Below are 21,290 nucleotides of genomic sequence, written 5' to 3'. Positions count from 1 at the left end.
AATTAATACATAACATATGACATTTATTCATTTTTTTGTTTCAATCATTTTTTGTTTTTTTTTTTCTTTATAGGGTTTCTTTGATTTATCCTACGTGGTATGTGCAGGATTAAATTGAGATCTATGTTTCGTTAGGGTTTTAATTATACAGTAGTCAGTTGGGCTTTAAATTCTTTCTAAATCATTAAAACTAAAAATACTGAGAAAGTCTCGCTCACTGGATTGACAGAATGAATTTTGCACATTTTCGTTTTCGTAATTTTTATCATTTTCATCAACTTAATTATTATTTTGTTACGTTTCATCATTAGATTTCTCTCGTCTTTACGAATGCTGCTGGGTGCACGTGTACCTTAAAACAGTGTTTATTTCATCTTAAAACAATTATTAATTATATGCAACACTGAATATTCTCTCCTGGACACATTAAACCGTGAGAACTCAATATATTTACATAACGTTTATTAATCCTAATCGCGAATACTCAGAGGGGTGGGACAGGGGAGGGGGAGATTTTAATCCACGTGATAAAATGGGAAAATCCGATGGAGATTACATAATTTGTTGTTCCATTTGAGTTCGTTCGGTTAATTATAAATTAAATAACTTGACGAATTGATTTTCTGATTAATGGGGGCATCACTGATGCCAGATTGAATCGTTGCAGTATCAGAGGGATTAAAAATTTAAGTAGTGAAAACATACAAAAGGAAATATATCAGTTTGGTCGAATTGCTGGTGGTAGTGGAAGTTTTCAACGAAAATAAACTTATGTTATCGTTTTATTCGACTTTTTGTCCACTCTGCTGTGCTCCACTTGGTCGCTAGTTGACTCTGTGGGACTTGTGGTGCTGTTAGTGGTTTGTGACACTGTCGCCTGAGAGTTAGTGCCCTGAGTCGTAGCTACATTCTGAAACAATGAGAATTCATTTATTTATCTGGAGGAATTGGTGTTTTTGGTGGATTTTTGGGTTATTCGGGAATTATTTTATCAGAGTTGCATTGGGTTTTCAAAAACTCGCTGAATTTTTTTCAAAACTCAAAATTCACTTCGTCAATACGTCTTGAGGGGCATTTTCATTGAATAAACTTCGTGAATCGATCTCTGAGGATTCTATCCGCAAAAGTTCCCCTACGTGTTCTGAATGAAATCTAGGAGTGAAGACGAAGGGTACGAAAAGTCAATGTTGAGTCGCAGGAGTGGACTCATCGTTGAACAAACTTGGACGTCATCCACTCAACTTTTGCAATCGTGAACTATCCCTTACTTTTTGCTCATTTTCATTCCAAACTTCTCTTATTTTTATACCACTGGGGACACATACTAGTGGATCATAGCTTGATTTTTTTTTTTCAACGCGAGTTATCGAACACGTTTCGAAAGCCGACGAAGACTCCTCGGATATTGCTATCCTGCCAGTGGGAATACTTCTGGTGCAAAAGTTTGCATGATTTTTCACGTGTCGGAGCTCTCTCTGCACTTTCGTTTTATCATCCACTTCTTTTTTTTCCGCTCCCTTTTTCAGTAGTTTCGGGTAGGGATTTTCTTTTTTTTTTGCAATTACGGGTCTTGTGATGGAAAAAGTAGAGATAGAGATGGTGAATGGGGTGGTGGGAGGAGGGGGTCATGATCGACCACTCGTTGCTTCAGAAATAGCGTAGCTGGGTCTAATTGCGTTCGCAGTTTCCAAACTGGTAAAGTTTTTTCGGTATTTACGCAAACGATGGCATGAGACCTCGGTTGAAAATCTCGGCGATTTACTGGTTTTGCCCTTTTTATTTCTATTTTTCTTTTCATTTTCGTTGAGTTTTTGCCTTATTTCGGGACAACATCTTTCATCGTCAACCCCAAAAGAATTTTTCATTTCTTTCTGACTCCGTTAATTTTCGATTACTCCAAATGGTCTGAGTGGATTTAAAAAAATTTAATTCCATTTCCGAGTTATCCTTTGAAGGATCAAAATAAGACCGAATTCATTCCAATCGTGTCGTTTGATCTGGAGTTATACGAAACGTAATGAGTACTATTTTTCACCCTCATAACTTCAATTTACGGTGGCTGTTATTTTTTATTGATGGGAGTGCCCCGAGAGGAAATGAAAATTGAACCATCAGTTACCGTCACTGAATATCCGCTTGAAAATACTGGTGGATAATCCATTTAACCCCATTAGTTCCCAACTAACTCGAAAAATACTGACAAATAAAAAACATCAATTACAATAAAAAAATATTTACCAAATATCCGGATTGGATATGGTTATTTGTTTATTTGTCGCGTTTTCCGGCGGAAATTTCACTGGTTTTTCCCCTTCACAATATTTCAGTCCCTGTGACCACGCATCCTCTTGATACCCTCCAAATCCCCTGCATCGTAGAATTCTATATTCTCCGGTTGACTTCCCCAAATCCCCCAATTACCCTCGAAATTCCTTTCAGAACCTAGACCACAGCTATCCAACCCCTTCTACCCCTCACGTCTCACTTTCCGCCAAATTTAATTAAACAGAAGAATTTCTCAAGTGTAAAATCCCAGACTGAAAGTTTTTCATAAATATCGGGATGAAAAAAAAAATACGGTTTGTATCAGTTATAAAACTCGCGGATCCACTCCGCGATACTTCTTCTTCCACAAACTTTTATTTACAATATCTCACTCAACCCCATTCTCCATCTTAAATCCTCCCCCTTTCCCTCCTTTTAACTTTTAGAAACGAGTTTTGCCCGCGGTAACTCGGCAAGGTGCATCGAGGCGTTTGTACAATTCTCGTGGGAACACAGAATGAAGAAAGAAATAGAGTTCTAGATAAAGATAAAGAAAAAAAAAGAATACGGCGAATAAGAAAAAAAAATGAGATGAAACTAAAATCTCTTCTGAGCCAAGGAAGTAGCCATTGGTCCTTAACTCTGGCTCATTCACTCTGGCAACAAGCAGGTCTAGTTTCTCGAGGCTTTTCGTTTCTTCTAGGAGTGAGAGAGACATGCCCCATGAGTTTCGTTAAAATTTTCCCGAGTGTCTTTCCAGCCGGAAGTGCAAGCCCAGAAGCTCTGACGTAACTTCGTTCGGTGACTTGAGGGAAAGGTTGACGAAAGACAGGTCAAAGGGAGTAGTAGTAGAAGTTGTGGAAGTAAAAGTGAAGGGTACGTTTGCACTTCACTCAGACCTGACACTTGATGCTTACCCCTCTTAGAAACTAAATATGAATTTTTAAGCTATCGAAGTACTCACGTTCACGTTGTGTCTCAGCTCCTCGAGTTGACTCTCAAGTGTATCCGTTCTGTTGGTCTTCTGTCTCTCCTGTCTCTTGGTATTTGTGCTTTTGATCCACTGACCGAGGCTATTCTGTCTGGCTAGCATCTGACTACTTGGATCGTCCCTGTCGATGCTGCTGTCAGTGTGATCGACAATCTCCTCAATATCATTCTTCCTCCAATCATTGCCAGAAAATCTGGATGGTGTTACTGCTGACATGGCTATGAATGCATTTCTCGCTCTGTTACCATCTAGATTAGCTCCAGGCTTGGCGACAGGTCCAGGATTGACCTTGTGATACGAGAATTGCTTCCACTTTGGTGTCCAGGTTGACGACTGACTTGGCTTTCCATACTCAACGTTCCAATCTGTCAGCTTCCCGAGCTCCAGACTATCGCCCCAGGTTTCCTTGTCCTCCCAGCTCTTTCCCATTTTCCAGGATCTCGAGTCATCCCTCACCGGAAGACTTGTGGCTTTGCTCAGCTCGTTGCTCTCAGACTTGTCGTTATTGGATTTATCATTCTTCTCCAGCATTCTATTCTGCTTGTCAAGCCCAAGCTTTCTTACAAGCTCGGCATTGGGATTATATGACTTTCCATTTTTGTCTTTTGGCCATGGCTTGGCACCGGATAATTTGAAAGGCCAAGTCGCTGGATCCGATGTCAGGCTGTTCCACGTTTTCATCGTGAGCTTTGGCTGGATAACGCTCTTCACTGGCTCCACTGTCTTCCATGGCTTACCATTTCTCGTCAGAGCGCTCTCCTTTGATCTCGTCTTCGCTGTCTCATTGATCTCTTGATGATTTTTCAGAGGGAGAGAAGCTGGTGAATTTCTGAATATCTTACTCCGTTGCTCTGTCATCATAGCCCACGGTGTATCAACACCTCTGTCCGACCACTTGCCACCAAATTTATTGTACCTTCGATTGTCAATCTCATCGTCATCAACCTCGATTATTGGACGCAGAACTGTCCAGGGCTTTGATCGGTATCTACCAAAATTCTGTCTACTCTCGTCGTAGTAACCCTCCATCGATCTACCTGGCTCGTACCTTGAGTATCTCCATGATTTACCGAATAATCCTTGATGACGTGGATAGTCAATGTCCGGATAAGGATCATCATAATCCTCAACGATGTCATCACCGATATCCCTGATTCGGTCCATGTAATGGTGATATCGATCGTATCTGTTTGTGACCCTTGGCCTTTGATAACTACGCTCCGGAAGATCGTAATCAAGCACATGGCTGGCTGTGTTGGTTGGTAGATCGTAATTGGATGCTGAATCGTGTTGATTCAGGGGTGAGCCCTTCTCGTGGGTGTTTACTTTACCAAAGTGAAACTTTTGGGTATAGCCCATGCGTGTACCATCGTTTGGATACTTGTCGTGATGATCTGGGGATTTTGAATGGGAGTAGGTGAGTTTGGAGAGATTTGTGGGGTTTCGACGATTAGCTGACCATCCTGGGCCAAACAGACGCTCTGCTACTAATCTCCAGTGGGTCGATGGCTTTGGTGGATTGTGGGTGGTCAGGGGCGGTGGGGTTGTGGTGGTTTGGTGTCGTGGCTTCTTCTTCTTTTTTTTCTTCTTTTTCGGCTTTTTTGGTGGTGGCTTCTGGTTGGTTGGCAGGGGTGAGAGGGTGGTGAATAGGGGAAAATCCGGTGGGTAGGCGCGCTTGCGGGAGTCAAGGGCCGACAATTCTACCTCGTCCTCAGGGTCTTCTGGAAAAAATATTTACAGCAACATTTATCAAATTTTGACGATTTGTCTTCAACGATTTTATTAGCAGTGGAATAATTTGTACGTAATTTGATGGTAAATTCTATCAGTTATTGTTTGGTCTAGGGGAATGTGGAAATGTCGATATCTGAAATTTATTCGGGGGATTTTCAATGGTTGATGAGGAAAGAGATCGAGGGAGAATGGTAATGGGTAACAGCAGTGGGTCTTGGTTATGGACGGCTAATCACGACGAGCTGCCGCATAGCGGAAAGGTAATTAAGGTACAAAATGGCAGGGTGTGACTGTATAAGTACTGGAGCAAGTGACATTGCTCGGTGAATTGGTGGAACAATTGTTCGACTAATAATCTCGGGGTGCGCTGTGCTTTTCACGGTGGTGGCTGAATTTCTGGGTAACCATTCTATCCTCTGGTTCCCTTTAAACTCGTGCGTTGGCCACCCACAACTATCAATTTCCATAGTTACTCGGTATGGTATGAGAATCGAGGGTTGTTAAGGCTTTGACGTTGATCCGCTGGTACTGTGTTTACTACTAGTTGGATTATTCCGTTCTGGGTAGAGTACGTTAATGCAATTTCATGAATTATATCGTCTATGTGGTGTATTCAATGGAGAGAAATAGAAATTTGCGGGGAGTTTATGTACGAGTAATTCCATTGCGATGGTAATTTGAGAATATGTGGTGGAGTTTAATGAGCAGGTGCATTATTTAAACTGGAGGTTGTTAAAAATATTTTGTGGGGCTGTATATTATTTTATGATTCGGGAATTATCAACAGCTTGTTAAGGATTAGATTGTCGGGGTAATGGGGGATTCTGGTGAAAATTTAATTGATGATTTTTTGGTGGAAATTTTCGGGGCTTGGAGAATGGTTCTGGCATAATTTGTTGTAGAATTACTCGTTAACGAGGTAATTAGCTAAACTTCAGGTGGTACTTCTTCGTCGTTTCAGTCTGAAATAACTTGGGACTTTATGGGGCTGTATCTAATTTAATGATTCAGCGATAATTTACAGCTCGTTAAATTCCAGATTATCGTGACAATGAGTTGATTTAGGGTGAGAAGTGACGAATGATTTTTTATTTGAAATATCAGGGGCTTTAATAAAGGTCCTCTTAAATTTCAACGTAGGATTCCTCATTACTGAGATAATTGGCAAAAAGACTGGCGGTATTTTCAGGTGGTTTGAGTTTGGAATTGTTTGGAGTTTTAAATAGTTTTTCCTCCGTCGGTGAATTGCTGGAGATTAGCTTTTGAATTTATACGGTTGGAGTTATTCCCGGAATTCAAACAGTATAAACAAACCCCTCGGGACAGGGTTAATCAATAATATTCACCGTTATATTCCGGTTACTCACTCATAGTCAGGAGTCTGTGAGCTCGTTCCCAACGCTCTGGATTCTTAGCTAGTCTCACCAACAGCTTCATCAAGCTCTCGGCTTGCACCCACTCCTCTCCCTGGTCAACAGAGCAAGGAAATATATTTCAGTCAAACAAGTATCTAACAGTAGTGTATCCAAATACGATGGATAAGTGAAGTTGAAATAGAGAGGGTAGAGTGGTCGTGGTGAGGGTCTTGAACTGTACACACATCACATCGTTCACGAGGAGATTGAGTTTCTCGGGCAAAACTTGGACAATATAAGCCAGGACCTGGTGCACGTCGTCTCGATCAGGGTCGACAGAAGGGACTGAACGTGCTCGCGTTAACGATGACAAATGAGAGGGATACTCTTCAGGGATAACAAAGGTCGATAAGGATTACAGGGGTTGGGAGCATTTAAAAATTATGAATTTTTCCATTTTTTTAAATTAGAATAGCGAAAAATAGATTTCAACAAAAGTTACACTCATTTTTTTCAAAAATAAAATAACTATTCTTCAATATCAGAGACAAATTACAGAGAGTCACATCAATCATTCATTTTTTGATTAATATTGAAATTGAGAGGGCCGTTATTCAATAAATGATTGACTAACGGCTGCCATAAAGAAAAAACCTCGGAAAAAAATAGAAGTGTGAATCAGCATTCGTTTTTCCTAATTCAACAGCGTGTGAGAATTAATCGATAAGATCGTGAGATTCGACAGGGACTGATGGATTACACTCGCTCAATAGTTCCCCGATAAATTCCCCTGAAAAAAAAATAAAAAAGGGCAGAAAATAGGTGCATGAAGGGCTCTCTGCAAAACCGGTCATTCTCTGGAGTCTGGCAGTTTCGACAGGTGACGGATCGATTGCCCAACGACACTGGGACGTTTTATTTTCATTTTCCTCTCTATCCCTTTGTTTTACTTTTTTTTTTATTTCTGGCCAGTTTTATGGCATGATTTCCCGTGAGATATTTATCGCTGGAATGAACCTCGGGGAGTTAATATCGGTTGATGCTGAGGTTTAAATGTTTTCCTGTGATCTAGATATAGTGGGTCAGAGGGGAGATGGAAAATCCAGTGACATAGAAGACATTTCGGCAGCTCGCCAGGAAATTGACTCGTGAATGGTTGGAAAGGGGAGGCAAATCCTCTTTGATACCTCCTACTTTGTCACGTGAACGAGGCGATTCACTTTTTGATGATGGAGTGCAATGGATATGGCTGTGATAAATATTTCGGGTCGTATTTTGTCCTGATATATTTTAGGGGAATCGATTGGGGACAAGAGTTGAATATAGAGCTTGAAGGCATCTCTAAATATTGGAACCTTATCTTCATCTGTGAATGAAAAGGGATCAGTTATTTCTTCTTAAGGAAAAGAATTCCCAACGGTGAAGGTTTTTTTTCATCATTTCCTCTGATCCACATGGAATTCTCATTCAAAATATCTTCTTACTCCTGTCATTTCATTCGAGTCTGAAATCACCAGGACGTGAAACGCTGAATTGGTCTGGTTCAATCTCGATTTATACGAGATGGAGAAGTTTCGGAAATACGTAAGAAAAAAAAGAGAATGAGGAAAAGAGAATGAGGTGGATTGGGATGTTGGATTTGTTGCTTCGATGTGGCCCCAATGCCTGGAAATCGACTTGGAAGGAGCGTTTGTCAATATTTTCAGATGTTCCTCCATGAGAAAGGGAGTAAAAGATTAAATAATCCCAGAATGTCTGGACACTGGGTTGTGATGGTCATGTGAAGCTGAACATCTCAAATCCTCTTTCCCTTTTTCTCTTTACCTCGGTATTGAGTTGAAATCAATTTGTCACGTGGCATGGTTGATAAGTGTCTTACCAAATTGTTGTCAATCATCTCTCGTGTTCTAGCTGCTGAATATTCTACACTTCTCTCTGCCAATCTTCCGACAATTTCCGGTACTTCAACAGTCGTCCCGTTGCTCAGCAACTCCTTCTGACTGCTGAGCTCCTTCTTAACCGTTGGCACACGTTTTGATTTTCCATCGGTTGTTCGTTTGAACTTGAACATTCAAAAATAAACAAAAAATTCATTATTATTTCGTTTTAGAATTGACAATTCTTTCAATAATTTTAATCAACTCGGAAAGATCAATGGTATTGAAAATTGAGGAGAAAGCTCCAGTAGATTTATCTATTTTATATAAAATACTTGAATAATTTTGAATGACGAGTGATAAAAAGTAGAGGGAAGTGGTGAATTTTCCACAACTTGAATTTCTTCAATATCTTCGATATCTTCCAATTCTCAGCGATGAAAATCAGGTAGAGAAATGTAATAGACTCACTTGAATGCTCTTATCCCTCTCGGTTTCATCGCTTATAGCCTCGTTTGACGTCATACTCTCGTCAGATGAATCCACCTCGACACTTTTCTCGTGTGAATCAAAATTCCTGGTGGCTCTCGTCTCATCATCACCGACATTTCCCTCGGAGTGATTCACACCAGACGTTGAATTGCCACGATCGTCCCTGGACATTGCCTCGTGTGACTCTGCAACCTCACGTAATTCCTCCTCATACTCGTCCACATCCTCAATATCCTCAGTCTCATCCTCGTCCTCCTCATCGTACTCAGCATCATCAACGGTCGTCTCTGTCGTCACATCCTGAAGCCATTTATTCCGACCTTTTTATATCCCACTCTTCACCCTCTTGAAGTCTTTATCTTTTTTACTTCTTTTGGTACGTGGATTGTACAATATATTTTTTTAGTCTCTTATCTTATATTGTTATCTTGACGGTGGAAGTCCTCATGAATACTCACCGAGACTGGACTTTCCAACTCCTCAGATGATTCTTTACTGTTGCTCTCTTCAACACCTGAAATGAGAGAGAAATTAATTCATTAGAAATATTTGAGTAATTTTGGAGATATTTTTCAGTCATTTTCCGTTGGAGATCTCCTCTTATTTTTTATTTAATTCGCGTCTGATGAAGTTTGGTTGAGGTGATTCAATTAGACAATTTTGTTTTCGATAGATATCTGCGGATCTAGGGGAGATATCCATATTTTTCGTAAGAGCTTTTTTATAGAATGGGGTGAGAGCTATAATAAAGGTTCCAATACAAATTTTGATGTCTCTTATAGATTCCGAGATTTTCTCTATTTTTTATTTATAAAAATTAATTCCATTAATTAAAAAATACTGTGAATTCCTGTGAGAAGAATCTAGGGAATCTGGAATTGACTTGGATATTAAATTTTCCGTAGTTCTATCAATTTTCATTTGAATTTCACTTTTAATGGAATTTTTTATGAAAATTCACTGAAATTTTATACCGAAATTAGCCTTTTAAAAAATGATAACAGCGTGGAGTACTTTTAATGAATTTTCCAACCCGGAATTCAATTATTCATTATTAAAATGACCCAGAAAATCTCATTACAAACTGGTTTAAAGTGCTGAAAGAGGTGGAGAGATGATAGAGAGTACAAAGATGAGATGAGATGTTACATAAGGCCATTCAAAGCACTAATGAAAATGAGAGATAATGAAGCAGATGGCTAATGGTGCCTCTTGGAGTGTACATCCGTGCCCATGAGTAAAGCCCACTTTATTTCAACTTATGCTACTTGTACCGAGTAACTGTATAAAGTATACGTTATGTGTTAGCAATGTACTCTCGTGTACGGAGTTCAGTGTCTATTGAGAGCTATCGGACTCAGTGTCAGATCCAAGTGCTTGGATTTTCTTTGTACTTTTTCTTTTTTTTTTTCCTCATACTTTGGTGTAATAACATCCAATATTTTCCTAGCCACTTCGCACGTTTTCGCCTCCTGGCAACTGCATCCCCAAACATTTTCTCCGGTTTATTGGTATTACTGTCAAGGATTTATTGATTTTTATTTGATAGAATCCTGGAAATAACTTTTTCTCTTTAAAATTCTTTTATTTCCAATTTCATGAATCGAAAAAATATCAAAAAAAGTTGACATTTACGTGTCGTAAATCAATTTTACCATAAAATTTTGATGAAATTTACTTTTCTTTTTTTTCGGGGAAGTCTTTTTTATGACGCGTATAGCCAGAGAAATGGGATATTCGAATCAAATGGAAATGTCAAAGAAATATTCATAACAAATTTGTTTATTTCATACAATAAAAATAACTACTCTCCGTGGAATAAAATATCGAATAAAAATATTCCATTCCATTTGAATAAATTCAATTATTTCATTATAAAATAGATCATTTTTTCGGGGTGTGAAGGTGTAGGAGCAAATAGTCAGTGCAATTTTCCGCATTATTCCGAATTCTCGTGTCCTAATTCTTTTAATGCCCAACGTCATTACAACATATGCCGCACCCAGTGAGTCTTTTTTTTAAAAACATTTTTTCCTCTCATCCTCGGTGGATTCATCTCTTTTTATTCAGTTTTTTTAGCCCTTGGCGAAATAGCGAGAGCGAAGTTAGTTGAAAAGTTCTGTGTCTTTTTTTTTTCCTTCGCCGCACATTTTCTCGGAGGTAAGGGGGTAACACGTGCGCTCAATGAATATTCGGGTGTGCGCCTCGGTACCAGTAATGCCTGCGTAGAAGGCTTTAATTAACCCCCGTAATTTAACCGAAAATTGCGAGGGAGATGGAAGGCATTTGGGTTGGGGTATGAACAGTATATCTGCGGGCGCATAAATACCGTAAAAAGGAGTGCCACGGTAATTATTTATGCGGATAGAGTTGAATTCAATTTAATAGCAACAGGTGTATGAGGAAAATAATTTACCAAGCGCTTTTTCAACTACTGAATTTTTCATCCGTCAATATTTTTTCCATTTGATTCGGCAAAGTCGCTGTCGATTGGCAAATGATAATTTTTATTGAATGAATAATTATTTTCTTCTAAAAGAACAATTGAAAAATTTTGGGGATTTATTTTTCAACGGAAGTTATTAATTGTATCAGTTGAATCCGGAAAGATCGAGGGACTCGGTAAATTATTGTCCTCCAATATTTATCGTTACTCTAAAAACGTTAATCGAACATCGATAAATTGCAATATTTCGCTATGACATTTTTCAAAACCAAGAGAATGAGAAAAAAATTCAGTGAAACGTACACCCACGTTCTACGTGCATATCACAAGGAACAACAACAAAAAAAAGTTTAAAACGCAGAAGTAGAAAATGCACACATGGGGGAATATACGAGGGAAGGTATAAAATCCCCGGGAGCGTGAACGAAAGAGAGAGAGAGAGAGAGAGAGAGAGAGAGAGAGAGAGAGTAGAATTGAAAAAAAAAGCGGAAAAAAGGAAAAAAAAATGAGAAGGAAGGGGTGGAGGGAGGAGGGGTGGGGAATAGATGGCCCTCAGTAAAAAAAGAATTTCCAAATAATGCTCAGGCGTTGCTTTTGCCACTTCACCATTTTTCCTGTTCATTCTCTCCTGCTTTTTTTTGTCCAGTGTTTTTTTCCTTTTTTTTATGTTTTTATATTTTTTGAGACGTGAAATGAGTGGACGCGCTACAGAGGTACGTTTACATCGCACGTGATCGGTGTTTAGAGTGTATTGAACGGTAGCCAAGGGGGAAATGGGGGAGGGATGGGTGGAAACAAGGTGAGAGGGTGGGACTTATATCGAGCCCGAATATTGGACGTAATGCATCGACGCTGCAGTTTGCCAATATTTCATCCGACAGCGGTTATCCCCTTTCTCTCTCTCAAATTCTCTTCCACTCGGCTTTGTCCCTCTTTTTGTCAACAAAACCTGGAGTGTCCAAACATACACACTCGGCAAAACCACATCCGAGCACGTGCAAATATATACACCAGAGTTTTTCAACATTTATCTCGGAGGGAAATAAAACTGAAAGCCTACTGAAAATTTGAAAATGCAGGAATCAGTCAAATACTCGTTTTGCGCTGGAATATATTAATATTTTAGAAGTCCAGTTAAAATGGAGAAGAAGAGGGAAAATGTCGAGAAAATCCGCAGAAATATTGCAATTTTTCATTGACTCATTGCGTTTTTCATGAACGTGAGAGCAAATTTTATTTGAAATTTTTATCAGCTGATAGGCTTTTGTTGAATATCTCTGAATCTAAAAGAAATATCATTTTTTTTTGTAATAGCTTTTTTATAACTCTCATTTCCCTCAGCAAAAGAGGTTCTATGAAAAATTCTGATATCTCTTATAGATTCAGAGATATCTGTCGAGAACTCGACTGGGAAAAGCATCGACTTGTTTTCTTCTTGAAAAATTTCTCTTCAATTCATCTCCTGGGAATTGCGAGAATAAAAATTAACTTTTTCGTAATTTATTTCATTTTTTATTAATACATTCTGGTTTTTAATTGTTCAATCATTAATTGAACGGTGGAAACTGTTAATTTCCTCTTGTATTTTCCAAGTTTTCCGAAAATGTAAAATGGAGAATTTATTTTCTCAGGTTTTACGCCAGGAAATCCTCGATTTTTTTACATTTTCAACTACACTCTCTCGATTTTATTTCCTCTGTTCTCTCTGCAATCGCCTGGAGCGTGAATTTTTGCTGTTGAGTTTCCGCTGGTGGTACCTAATAAACCGGAAACCACGGCTATCGCCATTTCCACAGCAAATATTACGTGAGTTGAAATACCAAAAGTCCGTGAACGGAATTTCTCCCATTCATTTCTTTTTGCAATTTATTGATGAAAAATATTCTGAATGGTGTTCAAAATCGATGGAATTATTCTTCAAATAATCACCGAGAGCTCTCGAAAACATCCGACAAATTTAACGAGTGAATAAAAAAAAACCGTCGCTATTGCAATGGAAGAGAAATTAATTGCCCGGATTTTTTATAATTGCAACGTCAAAAGCAGATAAAATCCTTTGCTGGTGGCACGTTGACTTTTTTTAGGCTAGATTAACGCCTGGAAATTCTGAATTTAAATACTCGATCTGTAGTTCACTCGATTATGGTTCAACAAGTGCTGAAGCCACAATCAGATACAAATGTACTCGATACTGCGGAAATATCTGTGTTATTCCCACTGGCTGTTTCCACTCTCGAATTCTGGGGTGACAGCTAGTGACACCAGTAACCGACAAGTCAGACGTGAGAGACTTGAAAAGCCCAGGGAGAATTTATCGGAAAAGCGGAAAAATCAATGTGTCCATTGTTATTTGTTAATTATCGGTGAATCCACTCTATTTCTTCCTATTTTTTCATGGCTCCACCTAAAATTCATAGATTTTTTCTAAAATTTCCAACGACTTGTGGGAATTTTTCGGAAAATTCCCTCTCTTAATATTTGTAAAAAGTTTTTTCTCGTTTTCTCTTATCAGTGGATTGAATAATGCGTAAATAGTTTTTGGGAGTATTGAAAGTTCATTGGGAAATGTAGAAACTTTTTTTTTTTTGGGAAATGGATGAGTTGGTGGTGTCAGCCGACAATTCACCGACTAATTGCCGGCATTGCGCTGTCAAATTGTTCTGCCTTCATAGCCCCACGTCAAACACAATTCCATACTTGACATCGTGGAACGTGTTGGTCAAATTTATACACTTGGATGTACTCGTGGGATTAACATTGAATCCAGTAACCGACAAAATGGCATCTAGTTTGAACAACGATAAATGGCCGGTTGTCACTTGTCGTGTATTCCAAACTCTTCCACTTCAGCTTCTGCTCTTTATTCCTTTCTCATACCATTGGCTTTGCCGGTATTTCGGATATAGTCGTACGTAGCTACTTATCCGATAGATGCTATTTGCATACAAATTGTACTGATAAAATCCCTTCACTCGGGATATTTAACTCTCGGGAGCAGTTGCTGGGGAATTTAAAACCGGAAGGACTCGAATCGTTTGGACACGTTGTTGAAGAACTTTTTAAATTACAGTTTCTGTTCGATTTTTATTGACAATCTCTGAATTTCTCATTTTTCTCGTTTGTCGGGGAAATTTTTGGAAAATTCGGGCTTTCAATAAATTGATAGTTCAAGGAAATTCGGAAAATTTTCGAAGTTTTCATGGTTTCGAAAATTATGGAAATTACCAGATTTTTTTTCATAATTTTCCAACAATTTTTACGAATATAATTTTTTCTGACTTTTTTGATTTTTCAATATTCTCAAAAAATACGCCATCTAAATTATCGAAAAAAAATTCCTATTCAAATTTTGGAAAAATTTTTCAAAACCTTTCCGAAAAATAAAATCGTTTAGTTGTCCGATTTTTTTTTGTTTCATAAAAAAAAAATTCTGAAAAGTTTTCCAGAAATTTTTTGAAAATTTGGAAAAAATATTCCGATTACAATTTTTTTTTACCCGGGATCATAAATTAATTAACAGGTCTTAATTGATAGTTCAGGATAAAAATTCCACCCCTAATAAATTTTCAATTGATATCAGTTTTGACAAGGCAAAATGCATTTTTTTTCAATATTAACCGCGAAAAAGAGCTTGTTATTTCAAATGACGGGTGAAATAGCCCGGGGAATAGAAAACTTTTGGAATAAAAATGATAAGTGACTGGTCATTTGTTCTGATAACACTGATCACCAAAACAAGATACGTGCTTGGTATCCAGTGAAACCATTATAATGGTTTGTTGGTGGATGAACACACGCTCTTGCAAACCCTGTGCATTCAGTTTCACTCAACATCCCGCAGTTTCATTCTCTCCTCTCACTTGGGTTGAGCTCGAATACATAGAATTTAGTACATACCATTGGACAGAGACAGCGGAATGTTATTCACCAAAATGGAAAAGCCTTTGGGTCCCTACGAATACTGTGGACGAGTAAATATTGTGCCGAATTGGACGATTGGAATCGTGTACACTCATTAACAGATCAATATTGGAAAAAAAAAAAAGAAATGAATGGAAAAAGGGGAGATAAAGCGGTGGCGAGTCAATAAATAACGGATGACGTAAAAATCGGATAATGTTCAATCTGAGGGCTCAATTTATCGGCCGAAATTTTCCAATTTTCCAATTTCGTCGGTTTTCGAAAATTTTTGTCTTTTGGGGGTCCATTAAAATTTTAATTCAATTTATTATATTATTTATGCACACATTCATTATTATATATTATTATTTCGCGGATTTCTCACAGAATTTTGAATTTATAATATCTTCTTGAGAAATTATAGAAATGGAATAATCATTGATGATTTGAAATCATTTGGTTGTTTCTATTGTTAATGAGAATTTAATCTCGAATGTAAATTACGCGTTAAGTGGTGCAATTTTAAAATGAAAATTCTTTAAACTTTGATCATTATATTTTACGACGCTAAAGACCCGGGTGACGCTGTAATTCTCAGAACAGCAATGTGTAGAGTGTAAAGATGTCTTTGAGGGGGTAGTTGTGTTGTGGAATACATGGGGGAGGGATATTTTCTCAACCCCCTCGGCTGAGAGTTATTTCAGAAGCTCCAGGGGCTTGAATTATCGGTTGTTGAGCTTCATCCAGAGTCGGATGAAAGTGAGATCTTGTATAATGGGGGAATTCGCGAGTTCTCCCATCGCCCATTCTCAATTCAAAATCAACCCACCCTTCTGCCACCCCCCTCTCTTGCCCCTTTCATGGAGCGATGATGCCTTTGTGCGGAAATCATGAACAATACCAGGCAATTGGGAAAATTGTGACAATGAAAATTTTTAATGGAATTTTCCAGGAATTTTTCTCTCCCACGCGTTGGGAAAAATCTGAAGTGAAATTCTTGCGATGGAAATTTTTATGTTTCGGGATTCCCCTGGGATTTGAGATTTTATTGTGAATTCAATGGAATTTGATAGTGAATAATGATATTTGATTGAAAATTTGAATAAATAATGGAATTCTCGATAGCGTCCTCTCGATTTTTTAATCGATTCATCGCTTTGTTAGGTTTTTCAGGAATATCTCCGGAATTAATGAGAATTATGAAATTTATGTTATTACCTTTTTTGGAGCTCTCCACCAGATCTATTAAAAACGTTTTGACATAATTTTTGGTATTACGCATCATTTCCCAGATATTTATAAAAACTCTGAGTATAAAAACCACAAATTGACGCAAGTGATATAAACAATTTATTTTTATGGCAGCATAAGCATAAAAATTCATAAAATGTATAATCTATATACTTTTGAGAATATGGAAAAATGATCCATATTTATTTTTCTTTTTCCCTGGAATTTTCCGTGCACCGGATTTAGCTTCAATGTTGAAACCCCAATTTTTTCTATTTTATTTTCGATAAAAATAGTATCGGTGACTATAAATAGGGTTGACTACAGTTTAATGCCTCGAACATGCCCGGGAATATCCCCCGTAGGCTCATAAAAATGGAAATACTTTTTCCACCGTGTGATTTTGGTTTCATTTATTTTTTTTTGTCATCCACGTCGTTTATGAGAACATGCATCTGCGGGAAAATTAATTGATCGCTAAATCTCGTGAGTAATAAACGTGACGAAATTAACAATTAGACTACATCAAATGATTTATGAGTTTGTAAAATTTTTTAATCAGATGAATCTTGGTACTATATGAGTGCATGTGATATAATTAAATTCTAGCCTCGACAAATGAATTCTCTCATTGAATCTTGTCGGCCTCGGGCAATTCCTCAATTTTAATAAAGCCTCTTCATAAACCCATTCACCAAAATACTTTCCCCGAATACTCGGAATATTTCTCACGAGTGGGAGGAAAAATCCCGGAAAATTCCGTCAGCCCACGCACTAGACTCACAAAAGAGGGGCGAAAAAAATTGGCGTAATAAAAAAAAATGTAATAAAAGAGGAGAAAAGAAAAAGAGGATATGTCAGAGAGGAGTTGCCGTCGGGCAATATTGCTTCACACCACGTCTTTTTTTTTTTCCCTCTTGAGTTGAACTGAAAAGAAAACCAGCAGACGTTATACACCTCAAGAAGAAAATGCCTCCCTTTGCCACCCACATACCGCCATTCCTGTATTTCCCTTTGGTTGGAAAAACTCTTGTGCTCATTCACCTATCACTTTTTCTCGTCATTTCCCGGTGGTAGGAGAATATAAGGCACTGAGGAATCAAAAGCGTTTGGTTTTTCCTGAATTGCAGGTGATCTCAACCATTTCCACACACTTCATCTACCGACTCGTCAATTTTTCTTTATTTCTATCTCAATGGAAAAATCGAAGTTGAAATTTTTCAACACCTGAAATTTTCTCCCGGTTTTATATGGATTGTCTCTTGTCGTATTTTGATTGGTTTGTCGGGTTTTACGCGTGGAAATGTTTCTGGTTATTTTTCCATTGTTTTCAGTATTCAATTTGATAATTTTATTTTGTGGGAAATATTGGGAAATGTTGGGATATCTTGAAATTCTGAATATCGATTTTTTTTTTTTCGAGATTTATTTATAGTTTATGGAGAAAATATATGTGGGAAATGCAGTTAGTTAATTAAAAAATTGTGTTTGTATGAAGATTGTAATTTGTTTATTATTTTGTTTCCAGACAATCATGGATTCGGCGATCATCAATCATGGATTCGGCGATCATCAATCATGGATCCGGCGATCATCGAGCGGCACAGAAATATCATCGACATCACCGGTAAGTCAACAATATTTTAATTAGCCTATATTTTAATTATTATAATTAATTCAATTATAATAATTCCCTGTAATTATCTACAAACATTCCCCTCTATTTATTTATCAACTTCCGTTCTACCCCTTAAATAATGAAATCACTAACTTAAATTGCGCTGAAAAACTCGTAAAAAATCGTGGATAAATTCTGAATTGGAAAAAAAAATCTATTGTGACTCGATTTTTTTGGGGCGATTCGCGAACAAAAAAAAGAATTGAAAAAAAAAAGTGGTGCAAGCACTTGAGAAAATAGAAAATGGAGAAGAAAACCCGATGCCTTCGTTCACCTAAATTCTGGGATAATGGGAAAATGTTAAGAGTACCGAGAGCATTTGCTCGTTGGAGAATTCCAAGGCGTATAATGACGTCTACGACGAAGGGGAAATGGGTATAAAAGGAGAGCTGTAACAATGGTAATAAACACGGGTACAAAGGAAATGAGAAATAACGGAATGAAAGAAACACGAGAGGATATAAATAGAAGGAGACTCTTGAAATAAGGGGCCGATGGGGGTGGAGTGGGTGTGACAGGCTATTAAATTGTTCCTTGGATTATTCTAATATTTTGTGGTGAAGGTACGGGGCCAATCTCGAGGGTACCTTGTGGGTAAAGACGGAATTTAATCTAGGGTTTCGGTGTCCGAAGCATTCACGCGATGAGAAAAGGAATGGCTGAGGAAGTGCTTCCTCAGCATCCAACGGATTGTCCAGAGTACTTCGGTTTTATCGTCCATGAACAACATTGTCCAATACTTGGGGAACATCTCGAGCGTTTACTGGTGGGGTATTAAATTATTTAGTTGTTGAATTCACTGGAACTCGATTACTGCAGATTTTACTGGGAAAATTGTTTCAATCACAATCTCGTTTCGACGGTCTGTGTTTTCTATTGTCTGAGATTCAAGTCAACTTTAAGTTAAAATTTCTAGTCAATTTATGTCGTTCGTCTGTTGGAAATTCAAGAATTTTCCGATTGAATTTTCCTTCATTTGAGGAAAATGGAAAATTCTCTGCTTTTTTCGTTTCAAAAGATATTTGGATAGGAGTTATTTTTTTTTTATGAGATATATTGAAAATATGTATATCAATGGGATATTATATATTTTTCAATAACGCATGGAAAATGTTTAAACAATTCAAGGTTCAGGTAGAATTCAAGGAAATTCGTGGGGTTTCAGGGAATTCTAAGATTTTTAATTTTTTTTTGAAATTTTCCCGACTCTCCATTATTTTCCCGGAATAATTGAATTGAAAAATCGAGTCTCATTCATCTTTAAATACTCCACTATAAAAACAATAGAAATTTTCCTTTCCCATCGACAAAAGCCTTTCACCTATCATTCAATAACATTCAATAACTTTTCAACCAATTGTTTAAATTTTCACCCAAAAATCTCATACCAATTTTTTAAATTCATTCATCAATTCGTTTATCATGCCGCAGAGGCAATAGCGGCAGTCAATTACCGCTACACGCATCAACAAAAATAATAACTATTAAGCAGGATCACACGAGAGTTAACGCTCCCCCCTTTAACCACCCCCAATTCATCCCTGAATTAACAAACTGAAACTCGGTAGCAGTGCCGAGTCGCTGGGCACATTAATTTCGAGATAAATCCCAGCACCGAGTTTGTGTGTACTCGCGAGGGGGTAGGAGGGTGGGGGATTTAGGGTGGTTAGGGGGTGGTAGGTGGTTTTGAGAGGGTGGAAGAGTGAAGGAGTGATAGAAGAGAACAAAAGAGGAGTAGAAGATAGTGAGAGAGGAGTTGAAGGGGCTGAAATGGGGTGAATGGGTGGTTTGAAGGGGTGGAAAGGGGGTGGGAAAGTTATCCAAGCGTGGGAGAGTTGGTTGTGCTCCGTTGGGCGTCTTATCGCCGCTGAGTATGGCAGGCAAATTGGGAGTAACGATGGACGAATGTGAAGGGTGTACGGTGAGAGGGGGTGAAAGAGGGTGGAGAAGGGTGAAAAGGGGAGGAATGGAGAGGAGGGTTTGAATATAGGCACGTGAAAGAGATATTGTGAAATAAATATGAATGCGAGGGGGTAAGTTCACGTGTAAAGGTGAATTAGAATGAAAGAAAATGAGGGGTGTATTGACCGTGGGGGGATGTGAAAGGGCAAGGTTCGCGGCCATGAACTACCAGTGATGGGTGAGTTTTCTTGGAACACTCTGCTATCAGGGATTGAAGAAAAATTAATTTTTCTTTGCGCAACTTCTTTCTCTCTGGATTTTTATCAATTTTTTAATAATTCTCGATTGATTTATCGATTATTGATGGATATCGATATAAAGTATTGAGTTCAGTGTACCCTTGAGTAATTGTGTTATTTATAAATAAAATAATTGGATAATCCGGAATTATTATAGCGATGAAATTGATGGAAAAAACACGGAATTTATTTCCTTGGAGGAAATAAAATCTAGAGAGAGAGGGAGGATAAAGGAATTTTTCGTTAGCCCAAGAGATTGATTCTTTTATGTCTTCGTAATAAAAAGAACGCGTTGTCTTGGGAAAAACAGTTTATGAGAATATTTATAGCGAAATTTATTGCGTCATTCCGGGTAAATCCGGATAAACATAAAACAATAAAAATTGCTTGATATCTTGATTAATTGCTCTACTGACATCTACTCGCGATTTTTAAAGTAAATAAAATTGGTGGGGTGTACCAGTGTGTTACGAGTGAAGTTAGTAAGTTTAATTCGATTAATAATCGGTGGGTGAACGAGTGTAATTGAATGGTATACCGCAGAGTTGGGAGGGGCTCGATAATATAATCGAGGTAAATGGAAAATCCTCCGTGAGCAGATTATGTCGCAATAATTAAACGGACGTTTTGCCCTTTGGAGATTGCGATTAATCTATCCCTTTGACTTTTTTTCCATTTTCTTTTTAATACCGAAAATACTTCACGGTCACGATATTATACTCGTAATTCCATTTCGGTCTTATGGATTATCAATGATTTAATATATTTATGTAAAAATTGATTATTAGTTTTATGGGAATTGAACTGATTTTTATATATTTATTTAAATGCATATTTAAATAAATGTGCAGTTTTTTTTCTGTACAATTATGATCGAAAATTTTTTAAAAGTTCAATTACAACTTCTGGATAAATAAAATTACTAAACAATTCCTCCGATTTAAATAAAAAAATGATTGCTCGTTTAAAACCCAAATTTCATATAATAAATAAATCTTTTTTAGGCGATAAAAAAATAGATATTCCATTGAAACGACAAAATTTCAGCGGTAACGCGTAATGAGATAATAGTAACAATTTCTATGTAATAAATGCACTTGAAATGACCATTAGAGATCTGA

At 37.6% G+C, this 21,290-nt stretch overlaps 2 protein-coding genes across 4 annotated transcripts in view; one reads left to right on the top strand and one right to left on the bottom strand.

Annotated features, from left to right (window-relative positions):
- LOC105268615 (uncharacterized) overlaps window positions 1-21,290 on the top strand; it is a 104,067-nt gene that overhangs the window by 973 nt on the left and 81,804 nt on the right. For both annotated transcript variants that reach the window (XR_892348.1, XM_011308312.1), the window contains exon 2: window positions 17,819-17,917. Coding sequence is in view for 1 of the 2 variants with exons in the window: in XM_011308312.1 (XP_011306614.1) it covers window positions 17,825-17,917 (93 nt within the window). In the remaining variant the exon portion in view is untranslated. The remainder of the gene's footprint in view (window positions 1-17,818; window positions 17,918-21,290) is intronic.
- LOC105268613 (uncharacterized) overlaps window positions 3-21,290 on the bottom strand; it is a 52,264-nt gene continuing 30,976 nt past the window's right edge. The window contains exons 3-8 of one of the 2 annotated variants that reach the window (XM_011308307.1): window positions 9,173-9,228; window positions 8,694-9,014; window positions 8,225-8,407; window positions 6,358-6,457; window positions 3,230-4,977; window positions 3-910 (exon numbers count right to left, since the gene is read on the bottom strand). In XM_011308307.1, the coding sequence (XP_011306609.1) occupies window positions 770-910; window positions 3,230-4,977; window positions 6,358-6,457; window positions 8,225-8,407; window positions 8,694-9,014; window positions 9,173-9,228 (2,549 nt within the window). In that variant the 3' untranslated portion in view covers window positions 3-769. The remainder of the gene's footprint in view (window positions 911-3,229; window positions 4,978-6,357; window positions 6,458-8,224; window positions 8,408-8,693; window positions 9,015-9,172; window positions 9,229-21,290) is intronic. The other variant, XM_011308308.1, reaches the window with a different exon arrangement.

Source organism: Fopius arisanus, unplaced genomic scaffold (assembly GCF_000806365.1).
Source record: "Fopius arisanus strain USDA-PBARC FA_bdor unplaced genomic scaffold, ASM80636v1 scaffold00059, whole genome shotgun sequence".
In the NCBI taxonomy this organism is placed as follows: Eukaryota; Metazoa; Arthropoda; class Insecta; order Hymenoptera; family Braconidae; genus Fopius; species Fopius arisanus.
The sequence above is the reverse complement of the archived record's forward strand: the minus strand, read 5'-3'. Positions and strand labels throughout refer to the sequence as shown.